The sequence below is a fragment of the Pantherophis guttatus genome, chromosome 3 (genome assembly GCF_059756535.1).
Source record: "Pantherophis guttatus breed Tessera chromosome 3, ASM5975653v1, whole genome shotgun sequence".
Lineage (NCBI taxonomy): Eukaryota > Metazoa > Chordata > Lepidosauria > Squamata > Colubridae > Pantherophis > Pantherophis guttatus.
In genome coordinates, this window is record NC_142065.1 from 59,282,502 (window position 1) to 59,307,550 (window position 25,049).

The following is a 25,049-nucleotide window of genomic DNA, read 5'->3' on the forward strand; positions in this document are numbered from 1 at the left end:
CTCTTTTTTGTATCATTTTTCCCTATTGTATTTCTTTTTCCACCCTTGATAAAATTGCTGTTTGTATAAATAGAAGTTTGCCTGTACAAGCAGAGTAAAAATCTCTAATTTGTATTCTTTGTTCTACACAGTAAGGAATAATCTCCACTATGTTGTGTATATTGTTATGCAAGTATATGTTTTTTTTCCCCTGGGGTAAAAATACCTCTCGATATAAGTCTGAGATGCTTAAAGTCTTTTTGATCTTTTGTTTGAAAGATCTTTCTCATGCTTTTTAATGTTTAAAATAAACCTCTGAAGATACAGTAATGACAATTTAAGATGGAAATGATATGCCTTATATTTGCTATCAACCTTGAAAATTAATGGTTAGGAATCATTAAAGTCTAGAACAGGAATATTTAATTTTCTCCTGTAAAATTGTCATCGAAACAACTTTTTTCCTGGAGCTAGTCAGATTCCAAACATTAAAACATTATAATTTGGAAGAACCATTTTGCCTGATTTTATCCTAGCCAAGCCATGTATTTTTGGGGGTGGGGGCATAAATGCAGTGCTATTATCTTCCAGGACTGCATATTTCCTAAACCATTCATTGATGGAACATATTGAAATCATCCTGTGTATCAAATATCCATTTATTCATCAGAAACTGCTTTAAAGAAAGAGAGGGAGGGGTGATCATTTTTGCAATTACAGATGCTCAACTGGCAAAAAGCTGGATCCCATTTTAATGCTAACAAGACTTTATTTTGGAGCCAGAGCAAAATGACACTCAGTGCCAAGGAAAAAAAAGTGCTATTGATTTTAAAGAGTGACAAAAATAAATGAAAGGGACTTTGGGTTTTCTAGAACATTTCAGCTATACAAAACACAAAAGGAAAAGGTTATCAGGTCTTGAAAATCCTACTGCCAAGTAGTATATTGCTTGAAATAATGGACTGTGAACAATTTTTATCTTTACCAAGACTAAGGTGCTTTTTTTAAAAAAAAACCAAAATCAATTGCTAACCATCTAATTCAGCCTGGCAGAGGATGATGGAATTGTCTGGAGGTCATCAGGCTAAGAAAGTCTGCTTTCACTGAAAGAGGTCACTAGCAATTTACAATTGTCAAGTGTTCATTCTTCCTTCTTCAGTGCTTAGCTTTGGTAACTACCGATCATATTGTGGAATGAAAACCTTGCAATGGCCACCATGAACTTTTCCTTCTCTCCCTTTTTTTCTTCTTCCCTGGATCTTTAAGGCAGCCTGAAGAGCATTGCACCACACCTGGATTTCAATTAAAAAATGAAAATGTTGAGTGTGGGTGTGCCTAGAGGGTGATTTGCGATGTGCAGGAGGGCAGAAAGGAAGAATTTGAAGCTGTCAGCTCAAGAGGCAACTGATGGTAAAGGAGGAGCAGGTTTGGACTTCACCAGACCAATAGTTAACAAGCTGAAAGGAGAAGAGGCCAGCAGTGCTGAGAAGCTATAGGGCAGCTTGTAAAGCATCTTCCTTTTCTTACCCCAGCACAGAGTGAGAAACTGCCACATCAATTATTCCACAGCCAGCTAGAACAGGTGTTGACAGCAATAGAAGCCAATCTGAAGGTGGCTAAAACCTTGGTTTAAGCTCAAGTAATAAAGAATGTTTAGGAGTAATAAATAGACATAGAGGTTAGCATAGCTAGATAGTATAAGATAGCATAGACTTAGTAATAAGTGATAAAGTAGGAGATAGATAGGTTTGTTAATTTTTTTACATATACCAGGAAGATGAAGGCAGTTTGTTGCTGGTCTGTTCTGTTTCCCAAAAACACCTTCTCACTAATACCATCATAAAGCAGGAGAAGGTTTCTGAGTTTGCCCCTGTGCCTTTCCATCACATTTCTTTACCTGCTAAATATTTTGTGTCATACACCTGACAAAGAACAAGAATGACAGGGTTGTAGTTTGTAATTTTAAAATTTCTCCCAGAAAAGCTTACAGATTGCTTATCTTCTTTAGATAAACAGGGGATTTTCCTAGCAGAGAGATTTTTGAAAGTAGATAATATTGGCTTTTTGATCCACATGAAATCAGTTTGTAGCACTGTAGGGAATCTATGAATGGCAGGGCAGGAGGTTAATAAAACAGGATACATGGGCAGAAACTTGAACGTTTGCATTATCTTGTGTAGTAAATCTGTGTTGTGAGGTAGGATGGTATGGATTTCCTCCCATCTTTTCATTTGGGCTTGTTTGAGGTGAAAAGGAAATTAATATTTGGAATTCTCCTGAATAGTCTCAAAGAAATAATTACGTATCCTTGGAGGTAAGGAAGAGGCAAAACTAACTGAAGCTTCATTTGCAATGCCAATTATTCTGACCTCCTTACTGGAACACACCGGATTCACAAGATTCACTGAACCACAAATTAACTGACTCCATTTAGGGTAGTACGGTGTGAACCAAGTTCTGTGAACCCAGAGAATGGGTTCATTTAACTATGTTATATGAACGCAGCAAAGAGAATCCTTGCTTTTTCTTCACCTGCAATTTCACAGCTTCTTATCTACCCCATCTTTGCCCATTGGTTCAGTGTGTCCCTCCTCACATTCTTTCCAAAAAGACAGTGATCTGTAAAGCAAGGAGAAGCAGCATTGGCAAACTCAAGCTGAGAAAAGGCAAATCTGGGTGGGGAGAGAAAAATGTATAATATATAAACATGAATAAACAACAGACCGACACTCAATTATTCTGGAGGACCAGGCTCTTTTTTAAAATTGTGTTTTTACTTTTGTACTCACTCTCTCAAAAAAAGAGAAAAAACATAGAATGGAAATCAGTAGGAAAAATGGAAACAAGCTGTTTCACAGAGAAAATGGTGTGAATGTGTATATGTGCGCACACATGCATAATTTTACTGAAAAGGGCAGGCATTGAACTAATCGGGAGCAGAGAGTTAGCAACAGAAATTAGAAGTGTTGTGCATACATTATTCTTTTGCACTTTGTGATGCCTCATTTGAAATTGGCAGTGCTTTCAACATATACAGCCAAAAGTGCCATTTCTGCCAGGCAACAGAGTCAGTAATTTGGAGTCCTTCTTTTTCCCCTCCCAAGCTCCATCTGTAAGATTACCAGCTCCATATCCAAAGTAACCTTCTGTCCCTTGAAAGTTCTCTAAAATTTGACTGATGAAGCAGAAGCTCCGGCCCCCGTGGTGCAAGAAAAACCACTTATCTCCATATAGAAGACAAGGCCATCCAGGGGAAAAAAAATAGACCTTACATAATGCTGTGGAATTGCAGAATTCATCAGAAAGTCCTGCTGATTCCTTTCTGCTTTCCCTGAACTCCAAGAAGACTTTTGTGCTGCCATACTGTAAGAGCTCCTTGGTTTTACGTAAGCTGCATGTTCTGCAGGGATAGGAAATATGGTGAGTCTTTGTTAGGAATGATGGTGATAAGTTAGATGCTCTTCTGGATGGAGGCTCCCACAGAAAAGCCCCGCCTTCCTTGCATTTAGCATTTGGGCTAATCCAGCAATGGCACTGAGCCTCTGGATTCCCATGAAGTTGTTCTTATACTGCTGAACCAGTTTCCTTTCAACTCAGCTGCATTGCAACTCAAATGGCATGTTTTTTTCTGAAGTTATTTTATTTGGGATATTTGGGTTTTGATGGACCATTTTCGATTGGTGGCCATTCTTGTCACCCCTGGGCTGAATCTGGTTCCAGAGGCTTCAAATTTTTTTTTTTTTAATCTGTCTGGTAAATTTCTAAGTCAGTTTCCCAATCCCTCTAAAACTATTTGCTGACTGATTTTTTTTCCTATTTATATAAGGCATGAATAAGCCTCTTATTCCACCTATCTCCTACAGTGAAGCAAGATTTTGGGTGAAGCAAGATTTCCTTCTCCCCAATCCAGGCACATGGGACTTCTGTACTGCAGCCCACAGTTATAATTGCCACTCGGGGAAAGCCTGTGCCAAGCTATCCTCACAGCTTTCGATGGGAATTCTCAGACAGGAAGAATGGCATCTGATCAGCTTTAGTAGCCTTTTTCTCATAGCTCAGATTTGGGTGGGTGGGTGGGTGGGTGGTGAGAAGAAGTCTACACTGAAAACACTGGGGAAGGAATATTTTACTTTCTGTTCAGAATGGGATGGAGGCAAGGACATTTTTTGTTATACCTAGAGATACTATTGCACGTAGAAAGAAGCACTGTCTCATTGTCAGTTTTTGCCCTCTTCTCTCAGCCAGCTGAATTGGACATGGTTTGGTTCAAGGGGATCTCTGCCTGTTCTCTGAACTTCAAGATTGGCAGACTAAGATAATTATACAGCTGCCGTCAAGATATTTTGAAGGGTTTGGTATATATGAATATGCCATTTGTTCACATTCAAATTAACTGTAAATCCAAGGCTGTCAGTAATCTAGAAAGCAGTCCTTGAGAAATGTAGTGAAGTCACTTGAAAGAAGAAGAAATAAAAAATAATCAATGGGACATTTCCCTCTCTGATAACCTCTTAGCGAAGCCTATGTTGGCCTTATCCAACCTGGATATGTCATATTACAACATTTGTTCTTCCCAGCCATCAGCAGGCCTAGATAAAGATAATGGGAGCTGAAATCTAACACAGCACCAGAGTTTGGGAGGAAAGATTTAAGTCTCCCCAAATAATAGCTGGTTCATGTCTGTTGGGGAAGATGGCAAGAAGTTTCACTGATGGAAATGACCACATCCTGGGGCTGGTACTCCTGGTTGACCTGTGACCCTTGAAGCTCACCCATCTCATTCATGTTATTGCTGATGCAGTTCATGTCACTCTTGTTACTGTTGTCATCGGAGTTGGGACCAAACATCCAGTCTGCAAGCAGAATAACAAAAAAATACCCAAGATAAATTAGTATTACAAAGATAGGGGAACAAGAACTGGAGGAGAATCTGATCACATCTTCATCCCATGCACTCAAGGCTTGCTCTCAAGCTGGGAATTCATCTCAAGGGTGGGATTGCAAGGACATTCATTTGTTATTGCTAGAGAAATAGATTTTCATCAGTGATGAAGATGGTGGTATTTTCAGTACTCAGGGAGACAGAGAGATTGGAAGGCGAGAGGAAACCCACAAACTCTATCTGTTGAGCAGTGGTGAAATGTAAATTTTGTACTACTGGTTCTATGGGCGTGGCTTGGTGGGGTAATGTGACTGGATGGGCATGGCCAATTTTTTTTTTTTTTTACTTTTAAAAGCATTTTTCTACAACCTGTTCGGCCAAAGAGGTTGTAGAAAAAATGCTTTTAAAAGTAAAAAAAACAGCCTCTGATGATCACGTGGCTCAGCTGGGCATGGAGGGGGGGCGCAGGGATTTTTGCTACCGGTTCTCCGAACCACCCGCCGTCATCGTTACCGGATCAAGCGATCCAGTCTGAACCGGGAGCATTTCACTCCTGCTGTTGAGGTAATATGCTATTTCTCCCCTTGTCTTCCTTGGGGAAGATTTGACTTTTTCATCTTCATACTTATATTCTTACAATAATATTGTAGGATAAGTGTGTATAATTGGCTTACGACTTGTAGGCCTAGTTTGTACATTACACTAAACCAGGGGACCCCAAACACTGGGCCATTGCTCACTACTGGGCCTTAAGCCATTCGGAACTGGACTGTAGAAGTGATGGGCAAGTGCATGTACACGCACATCCCCACATGTGTGGGCAGTGGGTGAGCATGTGCATTCCATTTGCATGGGGGGGCACACTCCATTTGCATGGGGAGGGGTGTGCGTGCCTGCTGCTGGTGCAAATGGAGCTGCCATGCACATATGCGCTTGTCCGCTGCTCATGCAGAACCATTGCCTCTCCCCTCTACCCCAACCCCACCAGTCCACAAAGCCAGAAATGTTGAGGAACTCTGCACTAAACCATTTGCAGAACATGATTCTTGGTTTAGCAATAAATGTATGAACAGTCTTTGAGATTTTTTCAGCAAATGATGGCTCAATGTGATGTATAAATCCTGTGTATCTGTCTCTCATTCTGGTCTAGCATTCTTTCCATATTAACTATCTTCCAATCTGAAGATATTTCTCATTACCCATTGTTTCAAATTATCCAGAAGTCAGATTATTACGTGTTAGTACTATAAAGTAGATTTTGCTTTTACCCTTCAGATCACAGCTATGGTGAGTTGGATTCCATGGATGGCTTTAGTATTGGTAGTGATATTTTCTTTAAGAATTAGGTACTGTAGATTTCAATTTTCCTGAACAACATGAATATAAAATATAAAAACTTTATGAATATAAAGTACATCGGCTAAGGCTCTTTATTAACTTTTTATTTTCATTTTTAAAGATGTGATTTCTAGATCCTAGAGTCCCAACTCCTGTTTGTTCCACACACAGACTTAAATTCTGGAAGGTCTGTTTTTAAAATAAATGACAATAATACAATGCTTAGTATAAATCACAAAGAGATCCACTGTAACTTAGTGGTTAAGGCATCAGGCTAGAATCAAGACTGTGTTTTCTAGTCCTTTCTTAGGCACAAATCCAGTTGGGTGGCCTTGGGCCAGTCACTTTCTCTTAACCTAGGAAGGAGGCAATGGCAAACCACTTCTGAAAAATCGTGCTGAGAAAATTGCAGAGATTTGTCCAGCCAGCCTCTGAAAATTAGACATGATTGGACAGAAAAAAATATATCACAAAATTATAGATTTGGAAGAAGAAATTATGACAGTATATGTACCACCACCTTTAACTTCTAGGAATATGACTGAACTCAATTTCCTGAACCATGTTTTGTTGAATAATTCCAGATTAAGGTGGACTGAGCAAAGCAGAGTTTATCTTCTCAAGATTTGTAAATCCATACTGGTTTTGTTATACCATTCTCTGATCAGTTCCAATCCCAAGGAAACTGATTGAGTGCTGCCATCTTGAAGGGATTATTATACAATAACTTCTAAAGAGCACTGCAGAAGATCTTTTTTTTAAAAAAGCCCAGATAAATCTACCCTGATATAATTGTGTGTCTATTTGTTTCATTCTCTTTATAAACAGGCCCACAGCTTCCTTAAACTTGCCTTGCAACGAGACGCTAGAATCTTTTCCCTAATTAAACATCCCTAGGTATTTTGACTCCCTAGATTCTTAAGCACCTTCCATCACACAATATTAATTCAGCCTGTTAGACTTGAGATACCTCTTAATTTTTGGAGGAAATTAAAACATACTCATAGGCTTTAGAAGGGAAGCATGCGGAATGCAATTTAAATCAGACTGTTAATTCCTGAGGGAAATATAAACCAAATTAAGCCTATGACTAGGCACTTACCATTCTAGCTATTCTTTGCTGGGAGGTGGCGTGACAATATTGATAGTGCTGGAATGCAATGTTTTGCTGTATCTGAAACCAATTGCAGACTGAAAATGTGTCCAGTAACATACATCAACTTTAATTCTGTTTAATTGGCATGCTGCTGCTGTCCCAGCTACGGAAGCTAAAGATACACTTTCCCTTGTGCTAAATACACCTACTTTGTAGATATACAGTAGAAATATAATATATCTAATGTATTCTGTCCAGAATGGTTTTGCATGAGATGGTCAGCCATATATATGTGATGAATAAATAAATAAATCTCCCCATATTGTGGGCTTTTGCTCAGGTCATTTATATGCCTTGCCAAGCCTGTTATTCAGAGCCTAATTCTTGAAAGGCAAGTTCAAAAGTTTTTAAAATCAATTTGTTATGGTTGCTTATCTTTAAACCAGACATGAACTTTTCAATCTTATGCATGTTTACCTAGTAACTGTTGCATGTTTGAAGGTTTGGAGTTGGCTACAGGTGATTGATTCATTTGTCAAATGACATTTTCTCTATTCCTAATGGACACAAGTGAGATTCTTCTCATCTCTCCTATGCTGGTCTATAACTGCAATAAAGAGTCTAATAAAGAGATTCTTCTCCTCTCCATCAATTGTCCTGGCTTAGACACAGTTGTTGTTGGTGAACATTATAGGTTTAATCACCAGTAAGGAGATACTGCAATAGTTCTGGAACTCTGAGGTCCTGAACAACCTATGTCAAAATTGAAGGGTTTTAACTGAAATGCAGCAGTGGCCGAAGAATGTTTCCTCTGTTGAACTGAGTTTTATGTGGCTCAGAGCAAAATTACACAGGACACATGTCTATTTGATTTTGCTAAGGAACAAGCAAGACCCTTCAGCAGAGTGCATATGAGAAGCAAGCACAGACCATCAATCAAAGGCTGATAGCAGAATAGACTCAGTACACTGTGAAGCCTAGCTTTGCTCTCTCTCAGGCAATTCAGTTCTGAATTTTGTATCATGCCAAAATCATCCATTAGCAGGGGATACTGTATAATGAAGGGCAACAAGATATACAGTGCAGAGTGTTATGGATAAGCCTCACTGAAACCACTTTGCATTGGGTGACAATGGCTGATATATTTAGGAGCAGAGCACTAATTACATGATCTTCAACAGTGAAAATCAATAATGAACAGGATATAAATGAGGGCACAAAAGAAACAGCTGGATCTGAAGAAGTATGGCCCTTAGAGATACATTTTTTCAAATTATTATGTGCTCTCAGGAATCCACATCCTCATTATACATCTTTAATTGCTCTGGCAGCTGGCTAATTACACAAATTATCAGCAAGCCAAATACGATTTCTTTCCAGGGAAAGTATACATAGAAAGTACGGGGACAAACCTTCACCTCTGATGGCAGTGCCAGATCTCCCCTTTCTAAGACATCTGCAATGGCAGAGTTTTGGAGGAAAAGCCAAATTTCATGGATATAATAACAGATATTATATTTATTCAATTTATTATTTAGGGTCAGATATCCTATAGCAGAACCTATTAGGAAATTTTTTTTAAAGGTTTTTAAAACCCATGGGACTAGTTTTTATTTTAAAATTCCTTGTGTGTTCAATCACAATTGGCCAATAAAGAATTCTATTCTATTCTATTCTATTCTATTCTATTCTATTCTATTCTATTCTATTCTATTCTATTCTATTCTATTCTATTCTATTCTATTCCATTCCATTCCATTCCATTCCATTCCATTCCAAAAGGCAGCGTGCTGCAAAAACCAGGATAATAACAATGAAAGCACCTCTATTGATAATGTTTCTGATAGGTTAGTTAACTCTGAAAAGCTACTAGGATAATTTCAAAAGGTACGGATGTTATGTTGTAACAAAAAGCAAAGTGAAAATCCTTTGCACCTTCAGATGCTGTGATAAAGCTGCTTGGCCATAATCATGTTGAGTTTTTTATGAGAAAGACACCAGAACTGTGTGTTAGGTTTCAAGGTTAGTTTTATCTTCAGAACCAACACATATGTCTTAGTACTTTTTGTGATAAACAATATTATTATTAGCTGGCAAGAGTGTTTTCTTTGAGGAGGGTTAAAGAATGAAGAAATGCACAAAGTACAGTATCCCCATTGTCTCTGATGTAGGGAAAATATGTCCAGTGAGTCATTTTACAGATAGTCTTTATTTAGCAACCACAACTGAGACTAACAACTTGGTCATTAAGTGAAGTAGTTGCTAAGTTAAACTCTGACTGTGCATATGATCTTACTTCAATTTTCCTTTGCTTTACAGACCTGCCAAAGGTTGTAAATATGTGAATTGGTCAAAAAGTTACTTTTTCACCACTGTCATAACTGTGAATGTTGCTAAATGAGACATGCTAAACAAGGACTACCTGTAAAGGATGGGGGGGGAGAATCACTTGTTTTGTGAATAGGTCAACCCCAGCAAGATGGAGGGATTTTGGATATTTGGTTTCGCCAGGCCAAAATCGCTCCATCTTGCTAGGGTTGAGTTGAAGCTGGCTCTTCCCATCCAAAAGGGGCAATGAAAGACCTTCACCCTGGAGCATGACACATTGCAGGGGTCTAGGGCTCAACCTCTTCTCGTGCTCTAATACTGATTGGAATTGGCCATGAAAGAAGACCCCAACTGTTTAACAAAAACATAACCTTTAGCCATAAACAAATATTAAAGGCAAGTCCCAGGACAACAATTAGGTGTTTCCCGAACATCAGAAAGAACATGAATCTCTGGCAGGATAACATTCCAGGGGGCAGGTGCTGAAACAGGATAGACTCCCTTTCACTTCTGCCCTGCCTTTGACACAACAGCAGGAATTGATGGTAAAATCATCACGTTATCACATTTGACAGCATTTTGTCTGCTACAAGGCTGTTTGTGAATATGTTCAGAGAGATGGGGAGACGTTTCCTTGGGAAACAATGACACTGGTGAGCTGTAAGCCAAATGCCCTCTGGGAGCTCACCATTAAGGATGCACAATTTCCCTCTGTTTCTCTTCCTCCTCCACTTTCACCCCTCCAGGGACTCTATTTGTCACTCTTCTCACCTGGTGTACTTTCTGTCTCCATTCTTTCCTGTAGCCTTGGCACCTTTTCTCTCACTCTTTAATTTCTAAAGATGAGAAATGCTGTAGAGTCATGCTACTGTTGCATCAAGCACCCTCATTTCTCCAGAGGTTATCTTAGGGAAGGGCATAGACAGGACTTCTGCGACATATAAGGATTTTATTTTTTGTTTTTTTAAAAAATGTGTCCCTTTCAGCGGAGAGATTTTCAGAATGTAAGCCTATGGCATTTACCTGGATAGCACTGCTGCAGAGAGATAGCAAAGAGCATTAAATCAATGCCTATTGCCTCTGAAAAAAGTCCAATTAGTTCAAAAGTAACTAGAATTGCAGAGGGATTACTGAGGAACATGGAAGGACATGACAAATAGTCAAGTTTATAAAGATTAATCTCTTTGGAACTTTTAAGAGCAGTTCTTGTCATGCTGGTATCACTGGAGTATCATCACAGGAGACTCCCAAGAATATCTGGTAGGCATCAAACATCAATTCATTTTCAAGTTTACCTTCTGACCCCAAAGCCATTCTGTGGCTCCAACTAGGAGAGATTGTGAAGGAATCTGGCCATTGGTATGAGACTTTCTTCTATACTCCAGTTTTGGTGCTTCTTTTTAAGACAGAGCTATCTATCTATCTATCTATCTATCTATCTATCTATCTATCTATCTATCTATCTATCTATCTATCTAATCGGATGATACATGATAGATGATAATTGATTGATTGATAGACAGACAGACAGACCCAGTTTGAAACTATGTAGTATATATCCAGACAGAAAGTAACATACAATTGGGGGAGGGGGGGGATAAGCTTTTCCAGGCCTTTAATTATTTCATAAAGCCTGTTTTATGAAATTGTTCATTGTGCTCATTCTTCTTCTTCTTCTTGTGTCATATCTGTCATCGGATGTTGGCGATCATGTTGGCAATCCTATTTTTGTCAACAGCCGCATGAAAAAGTGCTGCTGAGTTTTGTCCAAACCAGTCCCTTAGGTTTTGAAGCTCATATAGCTTCTGAATCTTTTCATTTGCTGATGACAGACTTAGAAGGCCTGGAAGCTTAGTGTCTCCTTTTACCTAGAGATACCCACAGTATAAATCTTATCAATTATTCTGCACAGGCTGTTTACCTCCTAGCAGAGGAGAGAGCTGAGACCACACAGGGAGGTGCCAAATGGACTCAGCTTGAAATAAATGAACATGCATTTACATCCAGAGCCCTAAAATCAAGATATATTCACCAATAACCTACTTAGATATTATCTACCTTGGCCTCCTTGTGTAGTGAGGGTCTGAAAAACAAGGATGTTCCCATTTTCATCTGCAAGAAGTCATAAGGATTATAGTTAATTGGGTGAACATATGATCTGCCTGTATTGTAGCAGTTCTACAGGTATTCCAATAACAGGTGATTGGAAGACCTATTCCTGAATGCTTCTGGTTGTCAGATTAGATGTAATTGTCAGGTGAACAAATGGCCTGATCTGGTTTACCACATTTAAATAAATATGAAATCATGTAGTCATGAATTAGTACACATTTCTTGAGACAATGGACTCATTCCTTTATTGGGAAAGGAAGCATCTTAGTACTAGAACACTTGATCCACATGGAAAAATTCTAGATCCAATTGTGGTGTAAGTGTAACGCATTATCACTGCAGATTATCTATTGCTGACACTCAATGCCACACTCAAATCACAGCAGGTATGTATCATCTCACATTGTTAATTGTAAGTGTTCAGGATTTCCCCCCCTTAAAGCTGACTTTAAAATGGGATTGTACTAGCATTGGCAGCTTAACACAAATCAGAGAGAAGCTAATTGTTCAGGACAGTCATTCATAGTGAACAGTAAACAATATTGAAAGACATAGCCAGACAATCTAGTAAACCAGATAATATAATCTAGTATAATATCTATGATTATTTAAGGGTGGGGATCTCTCCATTTTAAAATTTGTTGTGCTTACATTTACTATACATGAGTATGAAATATGGTGGAGACAAAAGCTCTTCAGATTTTTATAAATGCATAATGCATGGTCATCTATCTGGAAGATAAATTTCCAAACAAAAGAAGAAGAAATGGCTCAGAGCAATTAGGCTCTAATTGTCAGAAAAGCATGTTCAAAAAATACAGGAGCCTTTCTGAGACACCTAGAAAGAAGTATGATCAGTAAGGTCAAGGGAAGTTATCTGCTTTTATTTCCAGGAAAGTAAGATTGAGCATGACTTTAGCAAAACAATGAGCTTGGCTGTTTAAAAAAGGGAGGGAAATTACACTGAAGATGGGGCAGGTGGAAAGCAAGAACTTCTAATCTGTAAAGATGCTAGAAGTCCAGAATAAAAGCTTTTCTTTAGTATCAGTGTGCAGAAATAAATAAATAAATGCAATTGGAAGGTCAGTTCTTTATCTCACTAGTTTCTCACTGGAAAAAAGAAACAGCCATGATAAACAGGATTTCCAAGAATATTTACATTCTGCTGCCTGAGATCAAATTCAACAGAACACGACAAATGAAAGCAAATGCATGTGTCAGAACTGTTTTCTCCAAGTGACAACAAAAGAGGAAGCTTTAAAAATGATCAAAGCATACTATTATTGTTCCCATCATCAATTAAACTTTACCTGATAGTTAAAACACCAGCTAAAATCTCTTAGGCGGTAATCTTAGACTTGGAGCAAAATCTATTGAATTTAATAGAACTAACATCTGTGTAAACACGTTCAGGTCTGTTCTGAGCTATTTGCATATGCATTATCCCCATGTCCTGCCCAGATAATAAGTTACCAATCATCAGAATTAAAGGAATATGAAATCAAAGACTGGGCATTCTGCAGCAGGAGAGATTCTAATTCTTTTCAGAAATATTCATAAGTGAGGTACAATAGAACTGTATTATTGTGACTGAGGGGGCACAGTGATAGCAGTTTTCAGATTATCTAAAGGAGGTTAAACAGAAAGTCAGCCTCTGTTTTCTCTCATGCCAGAGTGCATGAGATGCAAAAGAATGGATTTAAATTATTAGAAAGTAGATCCAAACTAAATCACAGAAGAATGCTTCATTACAATAAAAATGGTTTGAAAGTGGAATCATTTGTCCAGGTATGTGCACACCACCGGTATATGCTGTACGTTCAAGGAAGTCTGTTGGGAATGCTTTATTTTGAATTTCAGCAAAGAGTATTGGACTCAATGATCTAAGTTGTTCCTTCCAACTCTATATTTCTATGAATCTGGGGCCCTTCAGCTGTTGCTGAACTACAATTCCCAGCATCCAGGCTGAATAGCCTGCAAAGGGAGCCAAGCAATGAAATGTGCATCATGTTCTTGTGATTCATGCTTTTGGATATACACCATGATATTGCATACACATACAAAAGCTTTGATCATAACAGCTTATTTTATCATTGTGATGAAATAATTGGATTCTGAGGACATCTCCAAACCTGTAACATTGCAACAGCTGGCGTGCCATAGCATCTCTGCTCTGATTTAATGCCAGTACAAGCTAAGATTACATAATAGAAGAGGGTGGAAGAACAGCACCTTCCAGGCAAATTCTGATGCATCAAAAGCAAAATGTCTTTTGCTAAAGCAAAGCATCAGAAAATATAGGTATAGGTGTATAGAAATCACATGATGTTCCACAAAAAAAAAAGAAAAAAGACTTGCTACTCCTAATGAAATGTGACTCTCTGGTAAACAACAAATTCAATAAAAATCAAGACTTTTTATACCCTGGAATGGGAACAATTTGCCTCCATAAGGCCTCCAAACAGTGGGATCTCCAGCAATGTGTTCATAATTATAGTTTAACATTCACTTTCCAAAAATATGAAAATACATACATATTTGAGATTCAGCACATCCCGCAAACATCATGACAGTCCCCCCCCAACCCTTTTCCAGCATATTTAAGAAGAGAAGCACATACATATTAGCTTTTACCTTTGTTTTTTCTTTTCTTTTTGGTATTCAATTATATAACAACTTCAGAAATGCTTGTCAGAACCTGGGCCTATGATCTCTTGCCAAATTTCTGCTTGGGGCATGGCTTCTCTGCTTCTCTAGAAGACAATTTTAGCACTGGCTGTTTGTGAATCAAAAGCCTCTGCTAAACAAACCTAAAATATCCCTCATAAAGCAGTGGTGGGATTAAAATTTTTTTACTACTGGTTCTGTGGGTGTGGCTTAGTGGGCGTGGCATGGCTTGGTGGGCATGGCAGGGGAAGGATACTATAAAATCTCCATTCCTTCCCCATTCCAGGGGAAGGTTACTGCAAAATCCCCATTTCCTCCCGAACAGCTGGGACTACCAGCTACTGGTTCTCCAGAACTGGTCAGAACCTGCTGAATATCACCTCTGCTCATAAGGTTTTACAGAACTCACCACCTCTCTGAATGATTATTATATTTAGAGACTTTCTTTGCCTTAGGGTCCAAATAGAATCTTTCTTGGTATATCCCATGAATTGCCTTTGTGGCTGATAAATAAGAGATCTTGTTCTGTGTGGTATCTATACATTCCCAATATTTTCCATCTATTTTCATAGCATTTAGCTTTTAATCTCCTGATCATTCTCCCTGCCTTTCGTTGTACCTGTTAAAGTTTGTCTGAATTCCTATTAAAGTTCGATAACTAGAACTGGAGATAGTACCTGAACTGGGATCTGATCAATTCAGAATTAAGTAAAACTGTTTTGTTCTCTGTTTTTAAGATTATACTTTTGTAGATCCAGCTCTACTTGATTTATTTCCTAAGTGAAGAATTCCGAATTTGATTCTGCTACATTTCATTCTTTCACCCCATTTTCCTAATCTATCAAGGTTGCTTTGAATGAATTTCTGTCTTTTTGAATATTAGCTAGTCCTAAAATTTTGTGTCAGCTATACATTTGATAAATATTCTCTTTTCATCCAAGTAATTAATAAAAAGTATTGAAGAATACAGTACCTAAGACTGAACACTATGGCACTTCATTTCAGTTTGGTGAAGAAAAAAAAAAGATGAACGATCTTTGAGTATGAATTTCAAGCCAATTATATATCCATTGCACCTAGCTCACACTTGGCTAGCTTGTTGGTAAGAGTAATTCATCAAAATAATATTGTCTTATGTCCTTGAAAACTTCAGCTGATGTTTAAAAAAAGCTTTTCTGATTATTTCCTTATGTTGAAGATGTAATGAGTTTGAAGAAGAATTAACATATCACCTGGACTTATGTTTTGGCTGCTCCATTTGGTTTTTATTCATATGTAACTGAGAAGACCTTTAAGAGTGAAGGCAGGGGTGTCCATCCTTGGCAAACGTTAAGACTTTTGGACTTCAACTCCCAGAATTCCCCAGCTAGCCATGCTTGGGTTGGACACCTCTGATTTGGACTTCTCTGTTTCAAGTTAGCTATAGACGATGTGCTGGAAAATTTGAAATATATTGATCTCTAAGGGTTATCTATGAATATAAACCTTGTCAGATATATCTTCTCTATTAGTCAATAATAGGGTGGACATTACACCTGAATAAATAAGCTATGACTGTACTCTGCAATGGTTGATTGCCCCAAAGGCTGGTTGCTTCAAGATAGTAGCTCAGGATTAATGTGCAAAGTCAGTATACTTAATCCATTGAAATCACAGTATCTCAGTGCCTGGTTATACAAAGTGATAATCAGATCGAGATAGCTTGTCTATAGAACATACCTTTGTGGTATGTTTATTGAATCCTCAGTCTTTTTCATTGCATCTTTTTCTTACCAACCTGTATCATAAGTAGTGATATACCTTTAGCTGGCTCTGATCAAACATCTTATTGGCTTATATGTATCTCTCTTTCTTTGTTAAAGTTTGAAACATATTGCCTTAATTTTAATCTTTGGCTTCCTTGTCCCAATAGGAACCAGAAGCAACATGGGAAGATGACAGTCATTGCAAATACTATTAATACTCATTGACGTCAGTAGTTAAACATCATGGAAAAAGGTAGTACATACAGTGACAGCAAACAATTCATGACCCTGGAAGGCAGGTGAAAAAAACGAAAGACATCTCAAAAGAATCTTGAACTTTATAGGTATAAATGTGTCTATAGATCTCAAGGAGCTGCTGATACAGTTCTACAGAGGAATTATTGAGTCTGTCATCTGCACCTCTATAACTGTCTGGTTTGGTTCTGCAACCCGACAAGACAGACAGAGACTTCAGAGGATAATTAGAACTGCAGAAAAAACAATTACTACCAACCTGCCTTCCATTGAGGACCTGTATACTGCACGAGTCAAAAAGAGGGCTGTGAAAATATCTACAGACCCCTCACATCCTGGACATAAATTGTTTCGACTTCTACCTTCAAAATGATGCTACAGAGCACTGCACATTAGAAAACTAGACACAAGGACAGTTTTTTCCCAAACGCCATCACTCTGCTAAACAAATAATTCCCTCAACACTGTCAAACTATTCAAACTAAGTCTGCATTACTATTACTATTAATCTTCTCATCATTCCTATTACCCATCTCCTCCCACTTATGACTGTATGACTGTAACTTGTTGCTGTATCCTTACGATTTATATTGATTGTTTCTTAGTATGATTTGATTGCTTATTTGTACCCTATGACTATCATTAAGTGTTGTACCTTATGATTTTTGATTAATGTATCTTTTTTTATGTACACTGAGAGCATATGCACCAAAGACAAATTCCTTGTGTGTCCAATCACACTTGGCCAATAAAGAATTCTATCCTATCCTATCCTATCCTATCCTATCCTATCCTATCCTATCCTATCCTATCCTATCCTATCCTATCCTACAAATGGAAATTCTAACACCTGCCACAAAGATACTCCAAAGTCCAACCAAAATATTTGTGGAATACAAGTAAATCTCTGTTTTGCAGCCTAATCAATCTTTATGACCTTGGGAAAAAGATCTTTTAAAAATAAAAGTAAGGCTTTCTCTTCTTAGATTTCTAATCACTTCCATTGGCCCCCCCTTACATAACATGCACAAAAAATATTTATTAAAAACAAAACAAAAACATCACCTTATATTGCCATGCAAGCAAAAGTCAAGAATTTCAAGAGAAAGATTACATGGTTATTGGTACCCAAAACCTTGGAAGCAGAGTTAACCTGTTAACCAGTGGTGAAATCCATTTTTTTTACTACCGGTTCTGTGGGCGTGGCTTCGTGGGCGTGGTGTGGCTTGGTGGGCATGGCTTGGTGGGCGTTACAGGGGAAGGATACTGCAAAATCTCTATTCCCTTCCCACTCCAGGGGAAGGATACTGCAAAATCCCCATTCCCTCCCCACTCCTGGGGGAAGAATATTACAAAATCTCCATTCCTACCCCACTCTGGGGCCAGCCAGAGGTGGTATTTTCTGGTTCTCCGAACTACTCAAAATTTCCGTTACCGGTTCTCCAGAACCTGTCAGAATCTTCTGGATTTCACCCCTGCTGTTAACTAAACAGCAGTTACAATTGACCCAGAAATATTTTAGTAGCATTGAGACTGCCAAAGAACTACAAGTTCTGGATCCTACTACTACATGGATCCTGAAACATAGATGGAGCTGATGTTTTTTGCTATGTTTTATACAAATGAGTTCCAAATTTCATGATATTTGTCCATATAAAATATACATTTATCTGCTTATAGATAATAACAAGTACAATCAGGTCACCATTGAGTGAAAGAGGTCTTAAATGTAATCTTTCCAACTCTGCAAAATCAGTCTTTAGCCATAATAAGGATATGAAGAATCCATTTACATTGTCCAATTATCAAATTCCAAGCATTAGGTATGTAGTTCAAAAGATGATTATTGTCTGAAAATTTTAGCTTTTGTCACACAGTTATGTTGATATTATCCAGTACTTTCTCCCAAAACTTAGTACATGTAAGACATTGTAAAAACTTCTTTGGACAAGAAAGCATTTCAGCTTCTGAGACACCTGAAATAGTAGAACGACTCATTAAATCCTTTAAAACGAAAAAGCCTATTATTTCTATAGATAGTTGTTATCAATGAATCAATTTGATATGAAGATCCTAAGCAATGAGTAAATAAAGCATGAGAGTTTCCTATATTGCCTAGCCCTAGACAATGGGAGAGTGTTTTGATTTCTATAACAAGTGTGTACAGCTAGTCCTCAACCATTCATTTAGTAATTGTTCAAAGTTACAATGGCACTGAAAAAAGTGATTTATGACCGTTTATCACACTTGGTCATGTGATGAGATTTGGATGCTTAACAGGCATGTATTTATGACAGTTGCAGTGTCCTGGGGTCCTGTGATCACCTTTTGTGAACTTCTGACAAGCAAATGGGGAAGCCAGATTAGGTTAATAATTATATGACTAATTTAACAACTTCAGTAATTCCCTTGATAACTGTGGTAAAGAAGGTCATAAAAAAGGGCAAAACTCACTTAACTTTCTTGCTTAGCAACTTAAATTCTGAGCTGAGTTGTGGTCGAATGTCGAGGACTACCTGTGTTGAATTCTCTAGGTTTGATTTTTAAGATAATAATTGTCAGTAGCAAAGTCTGAGGCAAAAGCTGGACTAGTCATGAGGGAATTGAAATCTTTTTCAAGATGTAAATTTGGAGCATTGCTGAAGACCTGAGCATTTTTTAACCATCCTTGAATTTGAATCCCATTTAAATTTAGTCTCTTGTAAAGCAATCTGAGGTCACAAATGAATACTGGATAATTTTGTTAAGCCAATATAATAGAAAAAGTGTGATCTCAAATGGTATGGCATTAAAACATTTGCAAAAAGGGCTACAAAGTGACAGCATCTCGGGTGACTTTCAAATTGAGCCAAATTATTTGTAGCCAAAGCCACCAGATCCAAAAATGACCACAACCAAACACCTACTGATCATAACCAAGCAAAAAACAAAACCCTTGCATAATTGAAAATGATCAAATTTCTGAGATTCAGACTGGACTCATCTGAAATAATATGCTGTATACTACCTAGGCATTTTACTAGTAGGTGCTAGAAACTACATGAGCTGGTGAGATCAGCAGCTATTAAATATGTGAAATGTAATCTGCCCAGAATGATGATTGGCAACTGATTGTAAAAACTGAATATAAATTGTTTTTATTGTGATAGTCTTCAGCAGAATTTTTTTGGGTCTCATTTTTATAGATACTGTACATATGCTGATCAGTTCTGGTTTACTATCAGGAACTTCACACATACACGCTTCCCCTTTAATTATGAATAGAGACATTATTTAAAGCTTTTGTAGCTGTGCAAATTTTGTAGCTGAAATGGGGTCTGATTTGAGAAATTGCTGCATCATAATGGCACAGAGAGAAGTTATATAACTGAAGCTTCATCTAATTCCAAAGTAAATAACAGAATGGCTTATACCTTTCTCGGCTAATCCACAAGCTGGTTTCCATGAAGATTATTTTGAGACCTTCTGGATTTATTAAGCTAGTTATCTGCAGGAAGTTGTAATTAGCATGTTGCTACTTAATACATATAGAGATATGATTTAGATTATTTATTTATTTAGCCAAGAAAGATGACAAATACACTGTTAAGATTTTTCCATGCTCCAAAACCCTGGCTACAGTATTTTTAATGGGATTTTGAGAAATTTTATCTTCTAAGAAAAACTAGTGATAGTGAAAGTGGTGAATGTTCTGTTCCATTATATTCATCTTTGGTAACTACTGCTGTTTGTACTTTTGGTCTTGCTTTTCCTTTGTTACAAAAAAATTAATGCTTCAGTGGAATAATTGCAAATTGCAGCCAACTGAACCAAAAAAACAGAACCTCTGAATCATACACTTGTGTCGATATTGCAGTTTTGTTACAAAAGGATCACTAAAAGGAAATAATGAAATTAAGAGCACAAAGAATCCCATTAAAAATGACCAAAGGTCAATTTAATGAAACATTTTGCTTCCAACCGTGGCCCACCAAATTCTGGAATTCCACAATGAAGTAAACAGTTGTTGATATTCACTTAAACATCCATTTTTAAAATGTCAATGTGCACCTTTTATATTTGTTGAGTTTTAAATATATCAGAAAATAACTTTTTGGTGGGGAAATGAGGAATGAGATAATGGAGCTACTGGGAAGAGAAACTAAATTTATAAGGAATTCATTCATTTATTTATTTACTTACTTACTTACTTACTTACTTACTTACTTACTTACTTACTTACTTTGCCTTGCATGTTGTTCAATTGGCACATCCTGCCTGGAGTGAAGGTTGTGAGGCATGAATGAGCAAACCCATGTATGTAAAGTTTAAAATATGTAAACTTTATTGTTTTATGCCTATTTCACAGGAACCTCTCTAGACTGGTAGCTTTCACCTGGGAAAGACTAGATAAGACTCAAAGACATTCAGATCTAGCCCTCTTGTATTTACATAATAATTCTAGACCAGGGATGTCAAACTCACGTCGTCATGGAAGCATCACATGATGTATCAGGACTTTTCTCCCCTTCACTAAACCAGGTGTGGGCATGGTCAGCACCTGATGCATCCGGCCCACAGGCTGCGAGTTTGACAGCCCTGTTCTTGACTAATTTCCTGCTTGAGCCCTCCTCCTGACTGGGATGGTTACTCTCCGACAAAGGACATTGATCCTTGTTATTCCAAAATGCTTTCCTGATGAACCATGCCCTCACTGCTCTTCAGAACATCACGAGGGAGTGAGAGATCTGGATTTCAATGGGCAAATTTTTCTATAGAAGTGGGGAGGAAAGAACTCAACTATGGGGTCTCTGCAGATGGCATTTTTGTTTGTGTTCATGCTTTTTTGGTAGTCAATTGCACATACTGTTCCATAATTTATGAAATCAGCTTTTGGGTGAATAGATTAACCTCCAATGATACATTCCACCTATATTATCTATCTTCATATTAGGGCTCATCGGTAAATCATAGATGTCCAGATACTGAACCCTTAATTCAGCTTTTGGCGAGACTTAGTAGAAGATTCAAAGACCCCAATTAAACATTTTACACAACAGTTCCTTGCTCATTTCATTACATGGAAGATCATACATATTTATATTGTAGCCTTTCACTCCCATTTTTCCAGATTAACAAATAATTGTTATTCCCTTGGTGGCCTTGGGAAATAACTTCTGATATATGTTGACATAACAGTTCTCTCTAGCCTGAGACTCACCTGTTCTTCATTAATTTCAGTCATTATGCCTGTAGATTTATACTGTCCTTCTATATTTCCCCTTACCTTTCCCTGCTAAAACAGGTTGTGAGAAATTGCCTACAAAGAAATGCATTAGGAAGGAAATTGCTCTTAAGCTCTCTAGTCGATCATAAAAGCAGAATTCTGAAGCTGAAATTGGAAGCATTAGCCTGTGTGACCAAAGAGTGGATGGGAGCTGAGTGATAGAAGATGGGCTGAGAAGTAAGCTGAAGAATGTATTGGGGGACCTTGGAATCCCATTTACTTCTTTCTCAATAGTCAACAGAGTAGTCAATAGAATGAAATTATATTTATTTGGGAATTAAAATTTCAATGTATTTGGAGAACATTAGGCTGGGGACAGGATAGTCTAAATTGCTTAAAGCTGTGAATTATGACACCAGTTGAAGATACTGAGATAGAAGAGTTATAAGCATCCATTGGGACATTCAGAGAAAGAGGTAGGAAAGACAGTTCTACCAAATTTTAGACAAGTTATTTTACCTCTCTCCTTATTTTTCCAGCTAGTACAATATTTAGGGACATCCAATGCCATCTCTGAAGTACAACCACAAATTGAATCATTCCAATACGCAAAGGAAGTGGAGAGAATGAACTGTGATGTGGAAAGCTAGGGAGACTTTAAGTGTTACAGGTATTCTATCAGTCATAAATGCATACCTAGGGATGACAGGAAGCTCAAAGGGGAATTGAGTGTGACCAGGAAACACTATTGATTGTTAGACTTGAGCAATGTGATGGCTGTCAAGGAAGCCAATTAAAGGCTGCATCAAGTTTAGAATTGGGGTGTGATCAATACAGTTAAACCGATTAAGGAACGTGGCTACAAAAATCTGGAGAAATTCAAAAGATTAAGGATGGATCTGGGGCAAGAGAAGCGGATGCATTTCTGCAGTACATGTAGTCAAATTTCCAGCAAACCAAAGAATTCTTGAATGTCAGCATATGAAACTATATAATGCTTTTGTGACACATTTTTTTGTACAATGGAGAGGAAAGGGGGAAAAGCTGCTCCATAAATTGTTTAGAGCTTTATTTCTATTAGCTTCTTGCTTTGTCAAATTATTTAATCATGAAAAATGTGATTGAAGTAGATTCCGACGTTATTTATTTATTATTTGAATGATATTACACAGTGCATTTTAAAGTATTTATGATTCTTAAATCATGCATAAGGTGGTATTTATGTGTATTCATGTACGCTACACACACACACACAGTTGTGTATTTGTGAACTTCAAGGGGGTGGATGGAGTTCAGAATAATGCAGTGCAAAATATATTACACTAAAAAATTTATTGACTTGAATGAATTGTTGTTGTTTCCATTTTAAAAGCTACACTATATGAAATCTAAACCATAGGAAGTATGAAGAAATCAATAGTTGTTATATGTACTATTGTTTCCTTTTTGTAATTTTTTGAAGTTTCGAGAAGTTGAATTTCAAGCTTTGTATTTGGATTGAATAGTTTTCCCCTATATTCTCTTTCTGTTCCTTTTTGCCTCTTCAATATGATTGGAAGCCCTTCCAGAAGGTCACAAGAGTTGGGGCAAAGATCACCTCATGTGGGAGGGGGGTTCCAGAGAGTGAGTACAATAGCAGAAAAGGCTTGTCTCCAAGCCCCTTTAGATCAGGGGTGTCAGACTGGTGGCCTGCGGTCCGGATGTGTCACACAGGTCATGCCCACCCCAGCTCCATCTAAAATGCTTTAGATGGAGCTTCTTGGAAAATGGGACCTGCAACATTTCTCTCCTGCTGGATTTGATAGGGTGGGTAGATGAAATTAGTAGTCCCTCAGACACCCTTCCCACATGCATGTAGGGCTTTAAAGGTCAAAAACAGCACCTTGAATCAAATCTGATAGCAGTCCGTTAACCAATGCAGTTCATGAGCAGAATTGTAACATGTTCTTCTAAGGGCATACATAACTGCCTGTATTGCTCCATTCTACACTAGCTGAATCTTCCAGATATTCTTCTAGGGTAGCCCTGTGAAGAATATGTTACTTACAGTGGTCCTTTTGGAAAATGACCAGGGTATGAGTACCTGTAAACAGATCATTACAATCCAGGAACAGGCAGAACTGGTGCACCACATGAAGTTGCATAAAGACCCTCCTGGTCATGACTTCCATCTGCTACTTGAGCAGGAGTTGTGAGTGCAGAAGGACCTGCAGATTGTACAGTGGGTCTCTTTGGGGCAGTGCCATTTCATCCAGTACCAAAGATGATAAAGTCCCAGTTTTGGAAGGCCCTAAGACTCTAAGCCACTCAGTATTGTCATGATTCAGTTGAAGCCTGTTGTTCCCCCTGCAGACCCCTAGAACTACTAGGCATTGGGACAACAGCATTGCTTAATTCACCAGGGGTGAAGCTGGATCTCATTTTTTTGTTAGGAGACCTCTTCTTTTTCCTTGCAGGCAGCTTGCTATCATGTTCTTTTCTAGAGGTGATGATGGTGGGTGGTTCTATAATTTCAATTTTATATTGTTTCAGCCTACAGCATCACACTATTTCACTCTTACACCATTACCCTGCTATTTTACTATTTCTGCCCTGACCCAGGAAGATCCCCTGTCCCAGCTAATATACAACGTTCCATGCACTATTTTGATAGAAAGCAGAAGGTGGTCCAGGAGGCTGAGCAATGTGAACCTAGGAGGCTAAAATTGTTCAAAAACGATGTTCCGATGGGCGCTCATCTTGGACACTCACCTTGGATGTTCACCTTGATTTGATGGTCTAACATATTTTAACTATCTTCTGGCTATTGTTGGATCTTACTGGCTTAAGGAGGAAAACCCTATGCTAGTACAGCTAAGGATTACTGAACCTTATTTCATTTATGGATTGGGGGAGAGATGAAGGCAAAGTTATTGGAATTCAGAAGAGAAAAAAAATGTCACCAGGGCAAGTCTTTATAATAGTTAAGTGCAAGTGGTAAAATGTTCACGATAAGATTTCTCTGCCCCTACCAAACCTACTTTGAAGTGTCCCACTATCTCTCAATGTGGAATAATCCAGTTCATCACTAGAGTCTAGTGGCTGAAGCCTATTTGGAAAGGGAATTTCTGCCTAATGTATGACTGCTTATAGAGTTTAGTGGCATAATGGAGTGGCAATCTGCAGATGCTTAAATGCATGGGGTTTTAAACAAGGAAAATAGCTTCACACTTTGGCGTTCATTCTTATAGATTCCTGGCTATATATTTGCAAACCTCTGAGGTTCAGATTATGTTGATGTCTGGATGACGGTCAAATCTGGTTGTAATTATTCCTTAAATTCCGTAAGGGAGTAACAGGTTGCAATATTTGTCTTCCTTTTATTGACTTAAAGCTAAAGGCAGCTGCCCTTTATCCTCTGGACGAGGAAACCTTTTAAATTAACTGTGACAGTTCTTATGG

General features: G+C 38.0%; 1 protein-coding gene across 2 annotated transcripts in view; it reads right to left on the reverse strand.

The window, feature by feature from the left end:
* Positions 1 to 620: 620 nt before the first annotated feature.
* SMIM44 (small integral membrane protein 44) overlaps positions 621 to 25,049 on the reverse strand; it is a 34,894-nt gene continuing 10,465 nt past the window's right edge. For both annotated transcript variants that reach the window (XM_087889699.1, XM_087889698.1), the window contains exon 3: positions 621 to 4,832. In XM_087889699.1, coding sequence (XP_087745825.1) covers positions 4,654 to 4,832 — 179 coding nt within the window. In that variant the 3' untranslated portion in view covers positions 621 to 4,653. The remainder of the gene's footprint in view (positions 4,833 to 25,049) is intronic.